At 36.0% G+C, this 23,127-nt stretch overlaps 1 protein-coding gene across 3 annotated transcripts in view; it reads right to left on the reverse strand.

Annotated features, from left to right (window-relative positions):
* The window catches only part of LOC139131955 (cytochrome P450 20A1-like), a 125,614-nt gene that overhangs the window by 83,674 nt on the left and 18,813 nt on the right, over positions 1–23,127 (reverse strand). For all 3 annotated transcript variants that reach the window (XM_070698292.1, XM_070698291.1, XM_070698293.1), the window contains exons 2-3: positions 21,694–21,767; positions 20,400–20,569 (exon numbers count right to left, since the gene is read on the reverse strand). In XM_070698292.1, coding sequence (XP_070554393.1) covers positions 20,400–20,569; positions 21,694–21,767 — 244 coding nt within the window. The remainder of the gene's footprint in view (positions 1–20,399; positions 20,570–21,693; positions 21,768–23,127) is intronic.

Below are 23,127 nucleotides of genomic sequence, written 5' to 3' on the forward strand. Positions count from 1 at the left end.
CATAGACAACCATGTAAAAGAAAAATTAAAACTTTCATAACTTCATTAACATCCAAGCCACGCCCATCAAAACCTTTTCAGTTCTTGCCATTTAGATCCTGAAGCTGTGTAGCAAATTTGGTTGACATCCCTTCAGTAATTCTTGAGATATCAGGTATACAGAAACACACACACACATCGGTAAACCATATGCTCACGTGTGTGAACACGTGCGCAATAAAGGAGAAAAAAATGACCCGGGAAATTACAGAGGGATAACATTGTTAATCAGTAAACTTTTTACTTCAGTTCTAAAACAAAGACTTACTCATATTAAAAATGAAAACCTTATAATTAGGGAACAAATTGGCTTTATGCCCGTGTTTAGTATATTTGATCATATGTATGTTTTAAAACAATTACTTACAAAGTATCTAAGTAAAGGGAAATATATTTTTGGCTGTTTTATAGACTTTCAGAAAGCCTTTAATTCAATTTTACATGTGGGGATTCTACACAAATTTATAAAATGTGGTATCACAGGGAAATTTTATAATGTCATAAAGTCAATTTATTTAAATTCGAAGGGTTGTATTAGGGTGAAAGAGGGACTCACTGAACAGTTTCCTATTGAGTGAGGAATATGGCAAGGCGATGGCTTAAGCCCACTGCTTTTTAATCTATACATTAATGACATATAAGATTCGCATAACTGTGTCAGCAATGACCCACCAACTTTAGTACGGAGTACATGTCTACTTTATGCAGATGACTTACTTCTACTATTTGAGACACCTACGGGCTACAGAATGCTATAAATTCATTAAGGCATTATTGTGAAAAATGGCATTTAGGCATAAACATTCTCAAATCAAAAATCATAGTTTTCAACAAATCAGGGAAAATTTTCAAAAAATTTAAATTTACTATACATGGTAATGAGTTGGAAAATGTGTCAACATATTGGCATAAAGTTAAATGTTACAGGAAAACTAAATAGAGCACAAATCGATTTGAAAAAAAGAGCTACTGTATTAAGGCATGATTTAAATTGAGACATATACCCTTTGTAGAATCAAATATTCCAATTAAGGTTCATTTCAGATGTTTGATGCCATGATAAAACCTATTCTGCTATACTGTACAGAAGTATGGACTGCAGACATATGCAACCAGATATGAACTGAAAATGCTCACGTGTTTCATTATATATTGCAGTTATATGCAAACTGAACCTTTGCCACATGTTTGCAATTTCATTGAAAATGTTATGATCAACATAACGAATAATATTCACCACAGATTAATTCTAAATCCAAGTATATATTCCCAATCAGGAAAGTTCATTAAAATATGCAAATAAGGAATTGACTGAAATGTTCTTATTAAATATGCAAATTAGGAATTGGCTGAAGTAAAAATGTTCAATGACTTTTAATAATATCGTATCATAGTATCTTTAATGTACAAAACGATTTGTCAGCTTTGGTCTAGTCAAGACAGATCAATATCCTTAATTAGGAAAGTTCATTAAATTTGCAAATAAGGAATTGGCTGAAGTAAAAATGCTTAATGACTTTCAATGTTGTATGATAGTATCTTTAATGTACATAGCAAGTTTCATCAAAGTTGGTCTAGTCAATAAAGATAGATATTCCTAATTAGGAAAGTTCATTAAATTTGCAAATAAGGAATTGGCTATAGTAAAAATGCTTAATGACTTTCAATGTTGTATGATAGTATCTTTAACACTTTCACTGCGTTATTAATTTTTATACGTGCATTCCTGTGCGTAGTTTTCTATGGATATATGGCCTTATAAATATTGATTTGCATGCATGAGCTGTATCTTTGTAACTATACGAGTATTCGGGGCAATGTTTTCAGTGAGTATTGCAATATGACAGCATCATAAAAATGAACAAAAGGTCACATGACTCATCTGGAAGGTCACGTGATAATGGCGGCCATATTGGATTTTACAAAAAAAATTCAAAAACTGTAGCATTTTTTTTATTCAAATATATAAATGTATTTTTTTCCAGCATAACACTTAAAAAATTACTTCTTACATTATATTAACTCAAATTAAGCAGGGGGAACACATACTTTAAAACATATTCAACATAAATGAGGTTAATATGCATATTTATTATAAGTTCATCTTCGAACAACAGGTACATCTGACATTCAAATGAGAGATATATTATATATATGCTTATATACTTGTAGCTAGTCCGATATGTAATTGTCACTTATAGATTGATGTCGTACAATATCCACAGGATGCCCCATCAACATTTGTGACGTCGGCCACCGACCCTTTGTAGCACTTTTCTCTCTGCATGCTCAGCTGGCCTACCTTTCTGTCTTGCTTGCAATCTCTGTCTTTGCTCAACTGGTTCGGGAACATATTCAAGTCGGGTATTAGACTTGTAATTTGGAATTTGACTTCCGCTATCTCCGTCAAGTTCAGTTTCACGATCAGTGACAATTCCACTATCACTGTCTAGAAAAACATGCTCAAGGGCTTAGTCAGTGTTAAACTGTGCCCGCGTCGCCATTTTTAAATACCCTCTGACAGAAAAATAACAACTGATCACACGATCCTACAAATTACGGCGGAGAAACTACCGAGTATGGCGGCATTTGTTTACAAATTTGGCGCGCATGCTCATTTAGGTTTGTCCTCTACCTCGTACGCTACACTAGGCTTGAGGAAATAGTCAACAAACATGATATAGATCAGACAAAGCCAACGTATATCGAACGCATATAAACGCGTACGTTCTTGGCGCGTTTACGCGCCTCCCGCAGTCTGACCGTTGGCGCAGAATGCACCCTCCCGCGGTGAAAGTGTTAATGTACATAGCAAGTTTCATCAAATTTGGTCTAAGCAATAAAGATAAATATCCCTAATTAGGAAAGTTCATTATATATGCAAATTAGGAATTGGCTGAAGTAAAAAAGTTTAATGACTTTCAATAATGTTGTTTTATAGTATCTTCAATATATGTAGCAAGATTCATCAACTTTGCATTGGTCAAGTCGATTCAGATATATGTATCTAATTAGGAAAGTTTATTAAATATGCAAAGAAGGAAGTGGCTGAGGTATAAATGTTTAATGACTTTAAACAATGTTATATCATAGTATCTTTAATGTACATAGCAAGTTTCATCATTTTTGGTCAAGTCAATTCAAATAAATATCCCTAACTTCAAAAGTTTTTTTTTTTTTTTTTTTTGTTTTTTTTTAATTTTTATTGGCTTTGCAAAAAAGAAAAGGCACAACACAGATGGACAGGCAAAAACACAGAGAAAAACAAAAAAAAAACAGAAAAAGGAAACAATGGTTATATACCTCACTTTAAATCAATTAAAACAGAGTCATGAAAGGAAAATTTACTTTTTAAATTTTACAGAACTTGCTTAAATTTTTCCACTTTGTATCTGTATCTCCCGTGAGCATTATTTTATCTTTATATCTTTCTATTTTAACCTTCTGTTGCATACTTAGTAGAAATTGATCTATTTTTGGTGTTTTCTCTATCCGTCTACAATCATAGATATATTTTTTACCCATTATTATTATGTAATTGATTGAGAAAAAATTATATTTGTTTATATTAGAAGTAGTACCATCATATTTCGGAATACCAAGTATAATATTCTCTGGAGATAGCATGATTGATATTTCACAGTAATTTAGGAGACACAATTCAACATCTGCCCAAAATTGTAAAATACATTCACATTCATAGAAAAGATGTACAATACTTTCGGTCCAAGTTCGACAAAAAGTACATTTGTCTGATTCGGAAATCTTTGCCATTTCAAGAAATTTATTTGTCACTATAGTTCGTGTGAGGATACTGTATTGGAAACTGCGCAGGGCTGTTTCATTTGTTATTTTGAAAGCTAAAGAAAAGTGGTCTTGGAGATTATTGATACCAAAATAATCAATCCATTTTTCTGTGCTTTTTTGTATTTTAACTTTTTTCATCACAAGAGACTTCAGTAACATTATGTAAGTCTGTCTGCATGTTTTCTCAAACACTGTGTGATTGGTTGTTATCTGTAATTGTTGTTGTTGCAATTGTTTGGCACATGACTTCCAATGTCTTGGAATGGCATCAACTAGACCTATGTATTTTAACTTATCAGAGTGGGGTACACCGTACTTGACACTAAATTGCTCAAAATTCATGACACTAAGATTCTCATCCAACAAGTCTTGAAAATTACAAATACCTTGTCTATGCCAATTTACGTACTGTACAGGTTTATTGTTGACCGTGACCCTGGGATTGAGCCACAGACACTGTGTGGGTGTATTACTATTAATTTCTTGATTCCCAGTAATAAAAATTGACCACGTAATCAAAACGTCTTGCCAGAATTTATTTTGGGTAAAACAATTTTGAGCAATGTATTTTATGTGAGTTGGAGTCATAAATTGCAAACAATTCCGGCATAAATTACTAACTGATTGAAACCATTCTTTCCATTGACATTGTTTTTCATTCCTTAATCGATATATCCATGCTATGTGGAGAGAATCGGCAAGCGTAGAAATATCTGTCATATTTAATCCTCCATTTTGTATATCACAGCACAATCTTAGCCGGTTCACTTTTGCTCTTTTGCCATTCCATATGAAATTAGAAAATGCATCATTTAACTTTTTCATTAAAACTGTGGACATTTTGGGTAGAATCTGCATAATGTGAATGAGCATTGGCACAGCTAGCATTTTGATTACACATATTTTCCCACACAGTGTTAGTGGCCTTCTTGCCCAGCAATTTAACACTAACAGTCGAATTATTTTATTGACCGCAGGAATGTAGTTTAGCTCTTCGCATCTCATTAATTCCACATCGAAGGTAATTCCCAGAAGTGTGAACGGTTCATCTATCCAGAGTATATTTTGTTCTGTTTCAATTTTTTCTCCACAGTGAATTTTTGACCCAATCCAAACTGCTTTGGTTTTATCAAAATTTGGGCAAAGCCCAGAAATTTTTGAAAAACGATTTAATATGAGTAGTGTTTCTTTCAAAGATCTCTCAGATCCATCTAGAAACAGAAAGGCGTCGTCTGCATACTGCCCCAATAAAAATGACTTTCTTTTTATTTGAATTCCTTTGATAAGACGAGATTTTCTGAAGGCTATTGCTAACAGTTCGACTGCGGTAATAAAAAGATACGGTGAGAGAGGATCTCCCTGCCGTACTCCTCTGTGTAAGTGGAAAAAAGAAGAAAAACTTCTGTTGTTTATAACACAGCTGCTTATATTTGTATAGCTGACTTCAATCCATTTACAAAAATTATCTCCAAAGTTAAAATATTTTAATGCTTTAAGCATGTAATCCCATTCTATTGAGTCAAATGCTTTTTCGAAATCAAGCAACAGCAGTAGACCCGGTAACTCTTTCGTTTTAGCAGTTGATAAAATATCGTGGACAAGACGTGTATTTTCTCCAATAAAACGGCCTTTTAAAAATCCCTTCTGGTTTTCGTGAATAATCTTTGGCAAGATCTTTTTCATTCTATTTGCCAAGGCAGATGAAGCTATTTATAGTCAGTGTTCAGCAATGTTATTGGCCGCCAATTTTTCAACAGCTGTCTATCTTTATTCGGCTTAGGTAAACACGTGATGACACCTGTTTCTGAGATATTGAAAATTCACCCGCTTGGAATGCTTGATTTAAAGACCGGACGACACATGGCCCAAGACTTGCCCAGAACATTTTATAAAATTCCGGCGGAAAGCCGTCTGTTCCTGGGGTTTTGTCATTGGGCATTTGTTTTAACGCTACGGCACACTCCTGTAATGATAATGCGCCTTCCAAGCTATCCCTCTCTTCAATGGTCAGTTTCGGAATGTTTTCTGTATCGGGGAAGAACTCGTTATCAGAAACAATTTCTTGACTACGCTTACTTGTGTACAGGGATGAATAAAAATGTTTTTGTTCTTTTAAAATTTCTTCTTGCCTCGTAATAACATTTTCACCTTTTTTTAATTTACAAATTGTTTTATTAACATAGTGTCTCTTTTCAAGAGAACAGAAATATTTTGTTGATTTTTCACCATCTGAGGACCAGCGCGCCTTTGAGCGCAAAATCGCCCCCTCTACTTTGTGACGTCTCAGATTTTCTATGGATGATTTCTTTTCTTCTAACCTTTCAAAATTGTAAATTGTCGGAGAGTCTGTACATTCTTGTTCTAAAACTTCAATTTCTGCTTCTAATTCTTTTTCTTTGGATTCTCTTTCCCGTTTTTTCCTGCTAGAGTACGGTATAGTAGCACCTCTTATTTTCAATTTAATCATATCCCACAGTAATTGATCTGAAATTGTGAATTTGTCCTCAGTATCATTTGAATCTGGATCCCTATACTCATTAAAAACTTCTGTAATAGTTTGATTTACTAGAGATATGTATTTTTCATCCTGTAATAAAGATGTATTCAGTTTCCAAAAACCCTTGCCCCTTTTAAAGTTTATAATTGAGATATTGAGAAAAATTACAGAATGATCTGTTCTATAGCCAGGTGAAATTCGACACTGGTGTGTCATTGAAGCAAAATCCGGTGAGACTAAAAAATAGTCAATTCTACTTTGAATCACTTTTGGCCTTTTTCTACGCCAAGTATAGTATTTTTTATCCTCGTTCTGTGTACGCCAAATATCAACTAAATTAAATTCTGAGCACATAAGATCGATAGTTTCTTTTGCTCCAGGGTTCACAATGTTTTTGTAGCCGGAAGTGTCTATCACTGGATTTCTGACGACATTCCAGTCCCCGACCATAATGATTGATTCATTCCCAAATATTTCTAGTTGCTCATGTAGAGCTGTGAAAAAAGCAGGCTCGTCAGTATTTGGGCCGTATAAACATACAAAAGTGGACCGTTTTCCTTGTATAGTCATATCTAAAAAAATATATCTCCCTTCTAAGTCATTTTTTGTTTTGTGAATCTGATACTCAAAATTATGACCGAACAAAATAGCCACACCTCTGCTGTTGCTTGATCCCGAACTGAAAAAGCACGGTGCACCCCACTCGATACGCCACCTGTTCTCATCAGCTTCGGTGCAATGCGTTTCTTGTAAACAACAGATCGAAACTTGCTTTCGTCTCAACCAAAGGAAAACATCTTTTCGTTTTTTGTATTCTCGTAAACCACGGGCATTCATAGAAATTATTTTAAAGTTATTATCTGTCATGACTTAAATAGTGTTTTCTTAGAATTTTAACCATTGAAGAACAAAGACACGAAAAAAGCAAAACACAGAAAGGGCAACGAAAGAGCGCACAACGAAGCGCGCAAAAGGAAACGAGCACTAAAACAAACAACGGCCACAAGCGTGGAAGGGACATGGGCAACATCAAAAATGGAAAAAAAGTTGACCGTGCATGGCGACTCCTCCTCAAGTATGACTAAAATGCTGGAGTCAAATACATACAATTTTGGTTTCATTATTGAAGCGAAAAGACTGCTTTAGTTTCAGTTTAATTTCTTACTGATTGTTCTTGTAAAAGTCCATCTCAGTCCAGTCATTTAATTTCATGTATTACCTTGAACACTCGCAGTACACCTTGATCTGCCCAAGCTCATTTCTGTATTTCAGCACAGCAGGGAAGGCTATGAATGGACGGCTGTTCGGCTTGTCTTTGCGGAGTTTTCTCAGGACCGGAACCAGTTTCTTTCTTGCTTCTCTTATCTCTCGTGGAAAATCTTCACTAATAAATATGTTTTTACCTTGGTACGGGTTTTTCCTGAGTTGCGTTGCAGCATTTATCAGCACATTTCTTTTGTCGATGTAGCTCATGAATAACACGTGTATTGGTCGCGGGTTGTTGGTGTTCTTCATATCTGTTGCTGGTTTTGTTGGTGTGCGATGAGCACGCTCAATACCAAAACGAATTACTTCCTTCAATTTCATATGATCCTTTATAAATTTGTCGATTAAAGAGAAACAGTCACCATTTTCACAGCCTTCAGGAAAGTTATAGAAGACAAGATTGTTTCGACGAAGGCGTGATTGCAAGTCAACAACTTCACGTCGCAACGCAATTACTTCATCTTTCTCTGCTTTCATATGTTTTATTTCTTCAACGTCCATGTTCAAACTCTGCATAGCTGCCTGTGTTTCTTCATTTTCTTTCTTTAACTCTCTCACCGTTTGCTCGATAGTATCCAGCTTTACCAATTTGCGTTCTATCGTCGAAAGTTTTTCCAGAACAATGTTGTTATTTTCTTGTTGTTGTTGTATTAGTCTTTCAATAGTCGAATCTCTACTAGTGCGGTCTTCAATTTGCACAACTCTCAGTTTTTGGCTTGGTTTTTCTGACCCACCTGTTGATTCTGCGACGTGGCCATTGTCCTCTGCCATGCTTTCACTGTCCTGGTTACTGCCGGTCGAACCACGATTTTCTCGACTGCATTTCTCGCCAATTTGACGGGTTGACATTTCAAATTTTTAAACGGTGGTTACAGTTTGTCCGTGCGGGTACTATTTTCACTGTTTTCGACGAAAGAGAGAGCTTTGGCAGAGAGTTTTCTCAGCTGTTGAGGAGCACCCTGCAAAGTGATGTGTCCGTTACCAACGCATGCGCAGTAATCTGACTTCAAAAGTTCATTAAATATGCAAATTAAGAGTTTGATGAAGTAAAAATGCTTTAATGACTTTTAATAATGTTAAATCATAGTATCTTCAATATACATACCAAGTTTTGTCAATTTTGATCAAGTCAAATCAGATATATATCCCTAATTAGGAAAGTTCATTAAATATGCAAATTATCCATGACCTTTTATGTCACCCCTTAATATCTTTCACAGCTGATATACCTTGGTGTGATCAACATTTGTAGCAAATCTCATCAAATTGTGTGCTGTCATTGTCAATATATATCTGTTTTTTTCTAAAATCATTAATTATGCAAATGAGCAAAAAGTAAGCAAGCCACACCCATCAAAAACTAATCAGTTCTTGCCATATGCAAACTGAATCTATGTACCAGATTTGATTCTGATCTGATGAGCCGTTTTTGAGATATTGAGCAGACAGACAGACAGACAGACACACAGACAGACAGACATCGCTGCAACATATGCTCACGTGTGTCAACACGTGAGCAAAAGATGCAAAATCCAAACTCACAAAGCTAACAAACACAATGGAAAAGTTGCACATTAAATTCTGCAAGCACATACTTCAAGTGACAAAGCATCCAACATTGCTTGCACAATGGAACTGGGTAGATATCCTCTAATTGTTTCAAGCATAACACAAATGGTCAAATATTGGCTAAAAATAAGTAAGAAAGCAAATACTACACTGACTCGTGAGGCATATGATCTGGGCTGTCAACTGGACAATGCACATACCGGTACAGATAATTGGGTGTAAGGTATTAGACAATTGACAATCATTGCTGCTCGTAAATATTGGACATACCATGAATGTAAAAATGGAAAATGACAAAGAGTTTAAAAATGATTTCAGTGTAAAAGTTGAACAGTTATTTGAAAAATATGCATTTGAATTGATGAATGATGATACCAGACAAGGGCACCATAAAAATAAACTTCGCACATACAGAGAGTTGAAAAAAGATTTCTCTCTTGAAAGCTATACCTTCATGTCATAAAAAACCCAGATCAAAGACCAGCCCTGTGTAAGTTACGTATTAGTTAGTGCACACATAGTACACATAGAAACAGGTAGATATAGAACCTTAATGTTATAGATAGAGCATGCCCAATTTGCCAAAACAAACAAGTAGAAGATGAGATACATTTCTTTTTTTATTGCAAAGGCTACACAGACATTTGACATGATTTTTTCAGTAAACTAAACATTTTTAAAAATACATTCAGAGGCACACAAGACCTTAAAGATATAAAGCAATTCTAAATAGTTTGCTTTACCTACATCTGCACATACATACATACATACAGACAGACAGACATACAGACATACAGACGCTACCGACTCACCATATAAGCTCTTTTTTGTAATTATATACATACCAAATATAAGCTAAAAACAAATGATCACTGATGGCATCGGTGACCTTTGTCTGTAGATTAAGATCACTTGCTCTTTTGACTACAGATTGATATATGGCAGCTGCCACAAGTGGAGGGAGAATGTGCTTACTGTTTTCGAAACATCTGACATAACTACTCATTTGTCTTTATCAGAGGTCCATACATTTTCCCTTTACAGATTTGGCTTTGTTATATGTACCGGTACTTGTTTTTGGTCTATTTGCTGTTTGTGTTTGTTAGTCCCCACGGACACCGTCCGGGGGGACTTATAGGTTTGGTCATGTCCGTGCGTGCGTCCGTGCGTGCGTGTGTGCGTCCGTCCGTCCGTTCACGCAGATATCTCAGAGATGCAAGAAGCGATTTCATTCAAACTTGGTACAAGGATTACTACATATGTCATACAGATGCACGTCGATTTGTTTTGTGATACGATCCAATATGGCCGCCAGGCGGCCATTTTATTACGATTTTTTGATGTACAGAGCCATAACTCAGACATGTTTCAACCGACTTTATTCAAAGTTGGTACAAGGACATTGACCAATGTCATAGATATGCACGTCAATTTGTTTTGTGATACGATTCAATATGGCCGCCAGGCGGCCATTTTATTACGATTTTTTCATGTACAGAGCCATAACTCAGACATGTTTCAACCGATTTTATTCAAAGTTGGTACAAGGACATTGACCAATGTCATAGATATGCACGTGGATTTGTTTGTGATACGATCCAATATGGCCGCCAGGCGGCCATTTTATTACGATTTTTTCATGTGCAGAGCCATAACTCAGACATGTTTCAACCGATTTTATTCAACGTTGGTACAAGAACATTGACCAATTTCATAGATATGCACGTCGATTTGTTTTGTGATATGATCCAATATGGCTGCTGTGTGGCCATTTTGTTACGATTTTTTTCATGTACAGAGGCATAACTCAGGCATATCTCAACCGATTTTATTCAAAGTTGGTACAAGGACATTGACCTATGTCATACATATGTACGTTGATTTGTTATGTGATACGATCCAATATGGCCGCTAGGCAGCCATTTTATTACGATGTTTTCATGTACAGAGCCATAACTCAGACATGTTTCAACCGATTTTATTCAAAGTTGGTACAAGGAGATTGACTAATGTCATACATATGCATGTCAATTTGTTATGTGATACGATCTAATATGGCTGCCTTGCGGCCATTTTGTTACGATTTTTCATGTACAGAGCCATAATACTTTCAGGCACATCTCAACCGATTTTATTCAAAGTTGGTACAAGGACATTAACCTATGTCATACATATGTATGTCAATTTGTTTCATGATATGATCCAATATGGCTGCATGGCAGCCATTTTGTTACAATTTTTTCGTGTCCTTAGCCAAAACTTGGGCATGTCTCAACTAATTTTATTCACCGATTTTATTCAAACTTAGTACAAGGACGTTGACCTATGTCATACATATGCACATTGATTTGTTTTATGATACAATCCAATATGGCCTCCGTTTGGCCATTTTTTCATGTCCGGAACCATAACTCAGACATGTATCAAGCATATTTATTCAAAGTTGGTATAAGGACATTGACTTATTTATACATATGTATGTCGATTGGTTTCACGAGATGGTCCAATATGGCCACATGGTAGCAATTTTGTTATGGTTGTTCCATGTCGAGAGCCATAACTCTGGCAAGTCTCAACTGATCTTATTCAAAGTTGGTACATGTACATTGACTTACGTCATACATATACATGTTGATTTTTTAACAGTAAGATCAAATATCGCTGCATGGCGGTGATTTTGTTACAATTTTCAAATGTACAGAGCCATAACTCAGACATATTTCCACCAGTATCATTCAAAGTTGGTACAAGGACATTGACCTATTTCATACATATGCTCGTCAATTTGTTTCACGTCATGTAGCAGTAACATGTCAATTATTGAAGTTTCGTAAGTAGGCTGATATGTCAAGAAATACGTACTGCATCAAATTCATGAAATTTTATACAGATGTTAACTGATGTTAAGCTCACATTGCTTTAACATTGAAAAAGACATTTATCAGTGTCATTTTAATTAATTTGTAATTGCATAAGTAATGAACTTTCCTAATTAGGGTGATATAGCCACAAATTAATACAACGGCAAATGTGATGAAACTCGATACAGATGTTGATCTCATAGTGTTGTAAATACTGCATCAAACTTTATGAAATATGGTACCAGTGATAATCTGTCAAGTGTTAGAATTGTATGCAAAAATGTTTTGCAACATCCTGTTGATTAATTCCTAGTTGACTCATTTTATGAACTTTAGGATGGTGGCCTACATTGGTTTTATGTTTTCATCACCATGGAACTCATTCTTGGCCATTGAGCGCCATCTGTATCAAAGTATTTTTATCACAGACCTAATTAATGAAGAGGACTCTATCCTCTCTGAGGACATGTAATCAAAGTACCCATTAACAAGTGGGGACTGTGTCATCAACGATGACTTGTTATATCAAGTTTGTCACCATGGAATTTATGACTATAATGTAGATTATGACTTGGTACTATTTTTCTCATTACACTGGGGACCAAACCTGTTCAAATCACCTTAAGCTTTGTTTGGTGAAGCTTTTTTACTACAGTTTGACATCAAATACAGTTTACCATTACATATCAAATCCATAATGTATTCAAATTTCATGTAGGAATAAAATCTCTAAAAATAAGAAGACCTTATCACAATATTTAATAATTTTGTTCATTTCAAGTTAATCCAAATAAGTTATGTTAATACCACTCAAAAGAAACTTCATGCAGTGCCGAATTTCAAACCAGATTTTTATTTTAAGTAATTCTTTTAAAGAGATTTTTTACTAAAAGGAACAAAGTGGTGTCAATATGACACTTTATCTCCTCAGTTGACATATAATTAGTAAAAAGTACGTAAATAAGTAAAAAGGTGTAAATGAGAGTAATATTACCCTTGCATTATGGGGAGGGGTCAGTGTACACACCAATGAGAGCTTTGTAGGTAGTTGAAGTTGAGTGTACAGTGTGTAATAAGATGGTGAAAGTAAACCTGACAATATGAATACATATATATACATATTAAGCTATTAATTTAATACAGTATTTCTTGACATATTACCACCCTACTTATGAAAATTCATTATACCGGTATATGCACATAAGCAAATAAGTGACAAAATAATGCTTAATTTTTTTTGCACACTATTACAGCATTGAGAGATCAACATCTGAAATATGAAATACATGCTATCAAATTTGATGCTGTATTTCTGGTATCTCTCCTCTCTGGAGTGGAGTATGGACTCTGCACTGACATACAGATTACGGCTGTGTCTTGCTATGACTACTCTCCTCTGTATAAAAAACACAATAACACAAATCCCAGCCATACGGTACATTGTAGCATCCATGGAATTTCAGGAATTTGATGGAAGTGTGTGACAGAAGTAACATATTTACAGAAATGACGCATATGAGCTCAAAATTTCCACACCGTCCTAACATCTCCATCAGGACTACTTCAGGGATAAAAATCTAGTGATTTTAAAGAAGAAGCCTAGCTGTATGCAAAAACTTGACTGACAACAGACAACATACAACAATGGACAGCCACATATTAGTTTAGATCCACTGGCTAAAATTGACCGCTAATTGCCCTTAGTGCATATATAAGCTATAGTATACTTTGCTCCTGCTTTGAATGAAATCAATTAAATCATATGTAAATAATAGTCCATTGCACAAATTAGTTGACTGGACACCATATTAGATTGGATGACAAAGTACATTGATGTGCATTTTCTTATGCCATAGTGTGTTGTCCTTATATACCAAGTTTAAAGACAAATTGGTCCTGTCATATCCATTATACAGTTCTTGACAGAAGGACAGACACATGCACCAAGCCCAATTCATAAGTCCATCTTCCATACTTCATCAGACAGTGACTAATAATGGCATAAATGTATATCAAAGTGTAATATATGCTAATATATTCATGTAGTGACGTATTATTGTAGTGCGCATGTGCAGAATGAAGTATACTCTCCTCATGCTTGAGACTAGTGAACAACGGCCTCCGTGTCTCTCTATACAATACATAGTACATATACTACAAGTGGCGACGAGGATAAAACATCAGTGACCTTAGAGTGCAAAGTGCATTGTTCGCGCAACGTGTGAGTTGTTTCGAACAAAATCGAGGTCGGAGAACGGAGAAAAAGCGGCAGATTCAATTCGGACTATCAAGCAGTTAGCAAGGAAGAGTGCCACGCCGTCGAGCGGAACTTGGGGCAGAGGATCGGAACAGTGGAAGCGATCCAGTAGCGAGAAGTAACTTCAAAGTAACTCGAAAAACTTTGAACAGTTGTTCTACGCAGTGCAGTCGGGGAAAATCTCAGCGAATCTGAAGATTTAAGACTGTGTCACCCGAAGTTTAAGTTTTCAAGTACATTCCTTTGTCTTAAGCGATAAAGTAAACAAGCGATAATGGCCAACGCCCAAATAACACGTGCTACGACTGAAGCTTTCGACAAGACGAAAAGTACTTTCAAGTCTTACTACAATAGGATGGAGAGGTTCTACCGTGTCAACAGCATCACGGAGGAAGAAAGCAAGAAAGATGCTCTTTTATATTGCATTGGTCAAACGGCTTTCTCCGAGTTGGAGGATATACTCCTGCCAGCAAAACCAGCAGACAAGTCGCTAGCAGAGATCGTGGCGTGCTTGGAAAAGTACTACGATCCAGCGCGGATGGAACTTGCCGGAGCTTTCCATTTCCTGAAGCGGGACCAGAAGCCAGGAGAATCGGTGCAAGACTACATAACCGCGTTGAAGCAGAAGCTGCGGGACTGTAACTACAAGGAGTGCTGTCAAGGCAGAATTTTGCGGGACAAACTTGTAACGGGACTGTACAACTCGAAAATTCGTCAGCACTTCATGACTATGAAAGACATTTCAGAGTTGAGTTTCGTCGAAGCGTGCGAGATCGCGATATCGATGGAAACGGGACTGCACCAGTCGAATCAAATGGCGAAGGACACTTCAAGTAAAGGGACGATCAGTAAAGTAGTAAGCAAACGTGACTCTTCTAAGACTATACAGTGTTATAGGTGTGGAAATAATCATTTGGCTAAAGATTGCCCACACAAAAATGTTGAGTGTCATAAGTGTTCTAAACGTGGTCATTTTGCGAAATTTTGTAAGCCGAAACCAAAGGGCAAAGATAACAAAAGTGGTAAAAAGCCGAAGTCTGGTAAGTCAAAATCAGTAAAGGCTGTCACTGAAGCAGATAGCGACAGTGATGATTCCAATTGTAATGTGTATCATGTTGAGTCCTCCATTAATATGAATGTAAGTGGAGAAAAATCTGGTTATTATGTAAAACTGGATGTTAATGGTAAATCAGTGTCCATGCAAGTAGACACGGCAGCTGACTACAGTATCATGTCAAAGTCAGAGTATGAAAAGAATTTCCGGAAAATTCCTTTGAGACAGTCGGGAATTAAATTGAAAAGCTACACTGGCGATACAATTTCCGTTAGTGGAGAAATTTCGGTCGAAGTGAGCTATGAAAGTCAGCGTGTCAACTTGCCACTGATTATAGTAGATCACCCTGGTAAACCAACATTACTTGGGCGAAACTGGTTGCAAAAGTTGAAATTAAATTGGGGTAAGATTTTTACAGGTGTAGCTGAAAAAGCTAGCAAAGAAAGCGGTGATTGTATGACCGGTAATACGAAAGACAAACTAGATTCAGTCTTACGTAAGTACAGTAATGTGTTTTCTGATAGCTACGATGGTATGCGTGGGCACAAAGCTCACATCCGTGTGAAAGAAGGCGCCAAGCCTGTGTTTCATAAACCTCGTAGAGTTCCATATGCGCTCAGGGAAGCAGTGGAAACAGAGTTACAAAAGTTAGAGGAAAACGGTGTAATTGTTAAAGTAGACCGCTCTGAATGGGCGAGTCCTATTGTTGTCGTTCCCAAATCGAATAAATCTGTAAGAATATGCGGAGACTATAAAGTCAGTATTAATCCGGTAGTTGAGGATGAGCAATGTACTCTGCCAACTACTCAAGATTTGTATGTTCAATTGTCAGGGTCTAAGGTATTTTCACGATTAGATTTGACGCATGCGTATGCACAATTGTCAGTTGATGATGAAAGTCGGAAGTACTTAACCAGTAATACTCACAAAGGCCTGTATGCCTATACTAAGTTACCTTATGGTGTGAAGTCAGCACCAAAGATTTTCCAGAGTAAGATGGATTGTATCTTACAGGGTATTCAGAAATGTGTATGTAAACAAGATGATATTCTCATTGGAGGAAATAATGTTCATGAGAATCTTGATATTTTAGAGGAAGTCCTCAGAAGATTAAGTGATAACAATCTTCATGTCAATTTGTCGAAATGTGAATTTGTCAAAGCAAGTACTGTATATCTGGGTTTAGAATACAGCGGTGAAGGATTGAGACCAGTAGAATCGTCATTGCAAGCAATTAAGCAGGCTCCAATCCCAAAGAATGTCGCACAGTTGCGATCATTTCTAGGTATGGTACAATATTACCATCGGTTTTTGCCAAATTTAGCCACAACTTTACAGCCACTCCATGAATTGTTAAAGAAAGGAGTTGACTGGAAGTGGTCTGAAAAATGTCAAAAAGCATATGAGAAATGTAAAGCAAAGTTAAGTAGTGAAACTTTACTTGTACACTATGATCCAAATAAGAAGCTGAAATTAGATTGTGATGCTTCAAGTTATGGTGTGGGAGCTGTTCTCTCACATGTATTTGAAAATGGTGATGAAAGACCAATAGCGTATGCCTCTAGAACTCTAAGCCCAAGTGAACGTAACTATGCCCAAATTGAGAGGGAAGCACTTTCATTGATATTTGGAGTTAAGAAATTCCATGATTTCCTGTATGGGAGGAAATTCACTTTGGTTACGGACCATAAGCCATTGTTAGCAATCTTAGGTCCAAAATCAGGTATTCCTACCATAGCAGCTGCAAGAATGCAACGATGGGCACTGACTCTGCAGGCATATGACTATGATATAGAGTATCGTAACACACAAGCACACGCAAATTGTGATGCGTTGTCAAGACTACCAAGTCCAAGCACACAAGGTGCTGAGGACAGTGTATTTGCTGTTAGCGTAATAGATGAGAGTTTCCCAGTTTTAGCTGATGATATTGCTAAGGAAACCAAAGTTAATCCACTTCTTAGTAAAGTGTATGATCTTGTATTGAATGGTTGGCCCAGTTATTTCAAAGATATGTCTGAGGCATTTAAGCCATTTTATCGTAGAAGATTTCAACTGTCAACGGAACAAGGTTGTATTTTATGGGGTACTCGAGTGGTGATTCCAAAGAAGTTTCGTGAAAGGTTGTTAGACGAGCTTCATTGGGAACATCCTGGAGTATGTGCCATGAAAGCACTTGCCCGTAGTCATGTATGGTGGCCAAGTATTGATGCGGATATTGAGAGTAAAGTGAAAGCATGTTCAGTTTGTCAAAGAGTAAGGCAAATGCCAGCTAAATTACCTTTACATCCGTGGGTATGGCCAATGAAACCTTTTCAAAGAGTTCACATTGATTTTTGTGAAGATAAGAAATACTATTTCTTAGTTCTTGTTGATTGTCATTCTAAATGGGTAGATGTAAAACCTATGAAGAGAATCACAGCTGATTGTACTATTGATGAGCTGAGATTAATCTTCGCAGAACATGGTCTACCTGAGCAGTTAGTTTCAGACAACGGTCCACAATTCACATCTGATGAATTTGGATTGTTTATGAAAAAGAATGGCATTCAGCATGTTAAAGTAGCTCCATATCACCCGGCATCAAACGGCGCTGCTGAAAGAGCAGTGAGGCTGGTAAAAGAAGCCTTCACTAAACAAGTCTTAGCAGGAGATGCGTCTTTATCTCTGAAATGTAGAATTGGTAGATTTCTGTTTAGATACAGAACTACACCTCACAGTACAACAGGTGTAAGTCCAGCTGAGTTAATGTGCAAACGTCAGTTTCGTACTAGATTGCAATTGGTAAAACCCAGTCTTGCAAAGCGAGTAGAAAAGAAACAAAATGCACAACAAGCGACCTAGCGGCCGATATAGCTCCGCTGTGTTTATGTACAGAATAACTATTTTTGACACATGTTGATGAAGAAGGTGGAAATCTTTGATAACTCAATGCAGTGGCCAGAAAAATGTGGCTAAAATTAGCTGCAAAAATACAAAATTGAAGATTTCATCATACTTTGAATATATCACATCCGATCATCCCTAAGAACATGTCAACCAAAGCTATCTGATGAGTAGTTTTTTGAGAATAAAATATTCTGACCAAAAATGGCAACAATTGCCCCCAAAAATAAAAATTGCAGATTTCATCATAATTTCAAAATATCACACTTAGTTATACCAAATTTCAAAGCTGTTAGACCAGTACTTTTTGAGAAACGCATTTTTTGACCAAAAATGGGAAAAATTGCCCCAAAAATTCATAATTGCAGATTTCATCATTATTTCAATAAATATCATTTAGTTCATCTATGGAAACCTGTATACCAAATTTCAAAGCTATCAGATAAGTAGTTTTGGAAATACACATTTTTTGACCAAAAATGGCAAAAATTGCCCCAAAAATACAAAATTACAGATTTCATCAGAAATTCAATATATATTACTAAGCTTATCTGTAGAAACCTGTATACCAAATTTCAAAGCTATCAGACCAGTACTTTTTGAGAAACACATTTTTTGACCAAAAATGGCAAAAATTGCCCCAAAATTACAAATTGCAGATTTCATCATTATTTCCATAAATATCATTAAGTTCATCTGTAGAAACCTCTATACCAAATTTCAAAGCTATCAGATGAGTAGTTTTGGAAATACACATTTTTTGACCAAAAATGGCAAAAATTGCCCCAAAAATACAAAATTACAGATTTCATCAGAAATTCAATATATATTACTTAGTTCATCTATAGAAACCTGTATACCAAATTTCAAAACTATCAGACCAGTACTTTTTGAGAAATACATTTTTTGACCAAAAATGGTAAAAATTGCCTTAAAAATGCAAATTTGCATATTTCTGCACAATTTGAACAAATCTGAAAAAGATCATCCCTAGGCACATATGTACCAAATATAAAAGCTATCTGACCAGTAGTTTTGAAGAAGAAGATTTTTAAAGATTTTTTTACCAAAAATGACAAAAATTGCCTTAAAAATACAAATATGCAAATTTCACCACCATTTGAACAAATCTGATTTAAGTCACCCTAAGCAAACTGCATATCAAATTTCAAAGCAATCGAACGAGCGGTTTCAGAGAAGAATATTTTTTTACCAAAAACACCAAAAAATGCCCCAAAAATACAAATATGCAAATTTCACCATGATTTGAACAAACTGAAGTAAGGTCACCCCAAGTGAACTGCATATAATATTTCAAAGCAATTGGACTTGTGGTTTCAGAGGAGAAGGCAATTGTTGACGGACGACGACGGACGACGGACGCCGGACGCCGGACGACGACGGATAATCAACCTATTTGATAAGCTCCGCGTCGCTGACAGCGGAGCTAAAAAGAGCAGTTTGATCGTCATAGAAAACAAGAGAGATATTTTGAAATTGGTGATATTGTAAGAGTGAAAAATCCTAGAGCCGAGTCAAAACTAGATAAGTGGTTATTAGGCTCTGTAATTGAAGTCAAAGGACCTAGAAATTACATGGTCAAAATTGGGTCCACGACTAAAATGGTTCATGCAGATCATATGGTGAAAACCTATGAAGAAAGTGAACCAGAGTTCAAACATATGAGTGTACCAGTGGCTAGTGAATCAAAGGTGTACGTAAGGGATTTCAGTCCACAGTCAGTAAAAGAAATGCCTAGAGCAAATCCGACTGAAATACCAAATGTAGTAAAACCTAAAGAAAATACTGCAGTTATAGTTAATGGTACCAGTAAATCTGACAAAGTAACACCAAGTCAGGAGACATCAGTAAAACCAAGTGGAATTACTGAACCAGTTAGAAGATCAAATAGAGTTAGAAAACCAGTAGTGAAATTAGATCTGTAGATTTTGCGATGTAGTTTATTTGTAGAAATCAGGCATGTAACACTTTTCTTTTAAAAGGGGAAGCAGTGTAATATATGCTAATATATTCATGTAGTGACGTATTATTGTAGTGCGCATGTGCAGAATGAAGTATACTCTCCTCATGCTTGAGACTAGTGAACAACGGCCTCCGTGTCTCTCTATACAATACATAGTACATATACTACACAATACATACGTGGTCTGTCAAAGATTTTGATATGATCCTTCCATGCCTTTGGAGAAGCCAGGCTGACATAGTATTGACTGCCATACCAGAATGATGCAACAGGGCCATACTTGGAATGGAGATTCAGTAGAAATTCATGAAAACTTCCCGCAGCAGTTATGTCAGACAGATTGCCATTTCTGTTAAATGTATAGAAGAAGGTTCTTTTATTTTTTAATGAAAAACTTAGGTTGAGCTTTCTACTAACAAAAAAAATTGTTTCTCATATACATGTGATATATATCCAATTATCGGGGTCAACATTATGAAATGAGGTTTTAGAATCGAGGTACGCCATTTTCAGCCAACATTTAATATGCTCAGTTGTTCATGCCCATTCAGTATAACTCTAGATTTTCAAACGTTTTTGTCTGAATGTACATGAATGTACATATGCAACATTTGATTAACTTTTCTCTGGAAGTCATGAAAGTTGAACATACACCATTTAATACAGGTTGTATACAGGTATAATACAGGTATGTACCTTAACAGGTAACAATTCCTACAAAGATGAAACTGCAATGACTTCCCAGCCTAACTGACATGCTATTTTTTATCGCTTTTCAAATTAAACTGCTTAAAATCCCTGGCTTAAATCAAACGATGTAGTACAATTTAAGTTTGAATCAATTCTTGAAAGTCAGAAAAAATTCAAAACAGGTCAGTTATGTATTCACCTTATTGGCATCAGTTAACATACATGCATTTGCTGCAGATAAAAACAACCAACCTTTCTTTGAATCTAAGGTCTGAGTCGAGTAAAATTATGATATGGCAATGAATTTCATGGTAGTCATCAGTCAGAATTCTTTCATAATGAAAGTCTGTTAGCTACAAACAATGAAATCCCATGTACAAAATTCTACTAATTCACTTGCATTGCCAAAACTACAAAACAATAGCAACAATGTACCCCTCCCACTAATAGCAACAATGTACCCCTCCCACCTATAATGAACTAAAGCAATCTTTGCACTCCATAATGTATGGGGCCTCGCCTCGTACAATTTATGTTACACAGTTTGTTTTCATCCATTAAAGGTGGGAGGTGTGCCCTGGAGGGGTGCATTATTGCTTAATTATAATCAGAAAGGGCAAGAGGAAAGTCAAAAACAAAATGATCAAGTGAGGCACAGTCGAGCATGTTAATTTGGCTTTTCTCTCATATATAAAGCCTTTAAAATGTTAATGGTTGCGCACACCCCAATATATTCCTAACTCGACATGTAACTTAAGTTATTATCAAAGGATATGAACGTACTCTGGGTCAGATTTTGGCATGCCTGGTATTTTGGATTTACCAATTCTCCCAGTAGTGTATGCAGTCACTTTCTCCTGAGAAAAAAAGATGGGAAAATCATACAAAATATATCACATCATTTAAAACACACTGTATCAATATACTCATTTTCAACATTTTTCATCGTTGATTACAGATGTCACTTAATTAAGAGTACTTAATAGAAGAAAGCAGATCATTAATATATGAAATTTCACAGTTACTATAAATAGTGCTCTGTTATGTAGGTCATTTTCCCCCACATTCATCATGACCTGAGTTCAATTAGTCTAGAACATTCTCAAGGTCACTGCCCTTAATGACCTCACAACCTTGAATTCAATTAGTCATGTTTGGAATGTTCTGGAAATTTACTGAGTTGTGCAAGAGAGATAATTTTAGAACAGTAATTAGCATGTCAATAAAAGTTCTAGATTGTTCTTATATGCTCTTATGTAAGCACATGAGTATAAATAGGGACGTGCACAGCTGGCAGTCAGACGTTTGGGATCGTGTCTCTTGCGTGTTACTTCAAGTCTTTGGAAACTCCAGCAGTATTGATTTCAAGACTTCAAGACCTTCACTACAACGCTAGATTTATACTGTGGACTTTGTGCAACTTCAAGCCTGCAAGCCAAAGAACTGTTCATTTATACGACTGACTGTTACAACTCTGAGACTGCAGCTTTGCCGTCCCAGCTGAGATAAGTAATCTGTACACTTTTACAGTTTGTATTCTATACCTGACTTAGCAATTAGTTTTATTTTCCGTAATAAATTTTGTTTTACACGTAAACTGCTGAGTTCACCCTTTTGTTCGTTTTCTCTGCACGTAACAACTTTAATTCCACAAGCTGACAGTTCTTCATCAATTGCTATCATCAATTTGGTATTTAAATTTTGAAATAATATACAGCGTTTCCCAGTGTTTCAATATGTCCTCTATGGCAGCCATTTTGTTATGGTCTTTTTTCATATCCAGAGCCATAACTCAGGCAAGTCTCAACTGATTTTATTCAAAGTTGGTAGAAAGACATTGACTTATGTCATACATATGCACATTGGGTTTTTAGATTGTAAGATCAAATGGCTGCATGGCAGCCATTATGTTACAATTTTGTCATGTCCGCTGCCAGAACTCAGACATGTATCAACTGATTTTATTCAAAGTTGGTATAAGGACATTGACCTATGTCATAAATATGCATGTCTGTTGGTTTCACAATCCAATGCAATATGGCTGCCTGTTGGCCATTTTGTTACGCTTTTTTATTTACAGAGCCATAACTCAGACATATTTCCACCAATATAATTCAAAATTGGTACAATGACATTGACCTATGTCATACATATGCACATCAATTTATTTCAAGATATGTAGCAGTGCACCAATTTCATGGATTTTCGTAATTAGGC

This window comes from Ptychodera flava, chromosome 4 (assembly GCF_041260155.1).
Source record: "Ptychodera flava strain L36383 chromosome 4, AS_Pfla_20210202, whole genome shotgun sequence".
Classification (NCBI taxonomy): domain Eukaryota; kingdom Metazoa; phylum Hemichordata; class Enteropneusta; family Ptychoderidae; genus Ptychodera; species Ptychodera flava.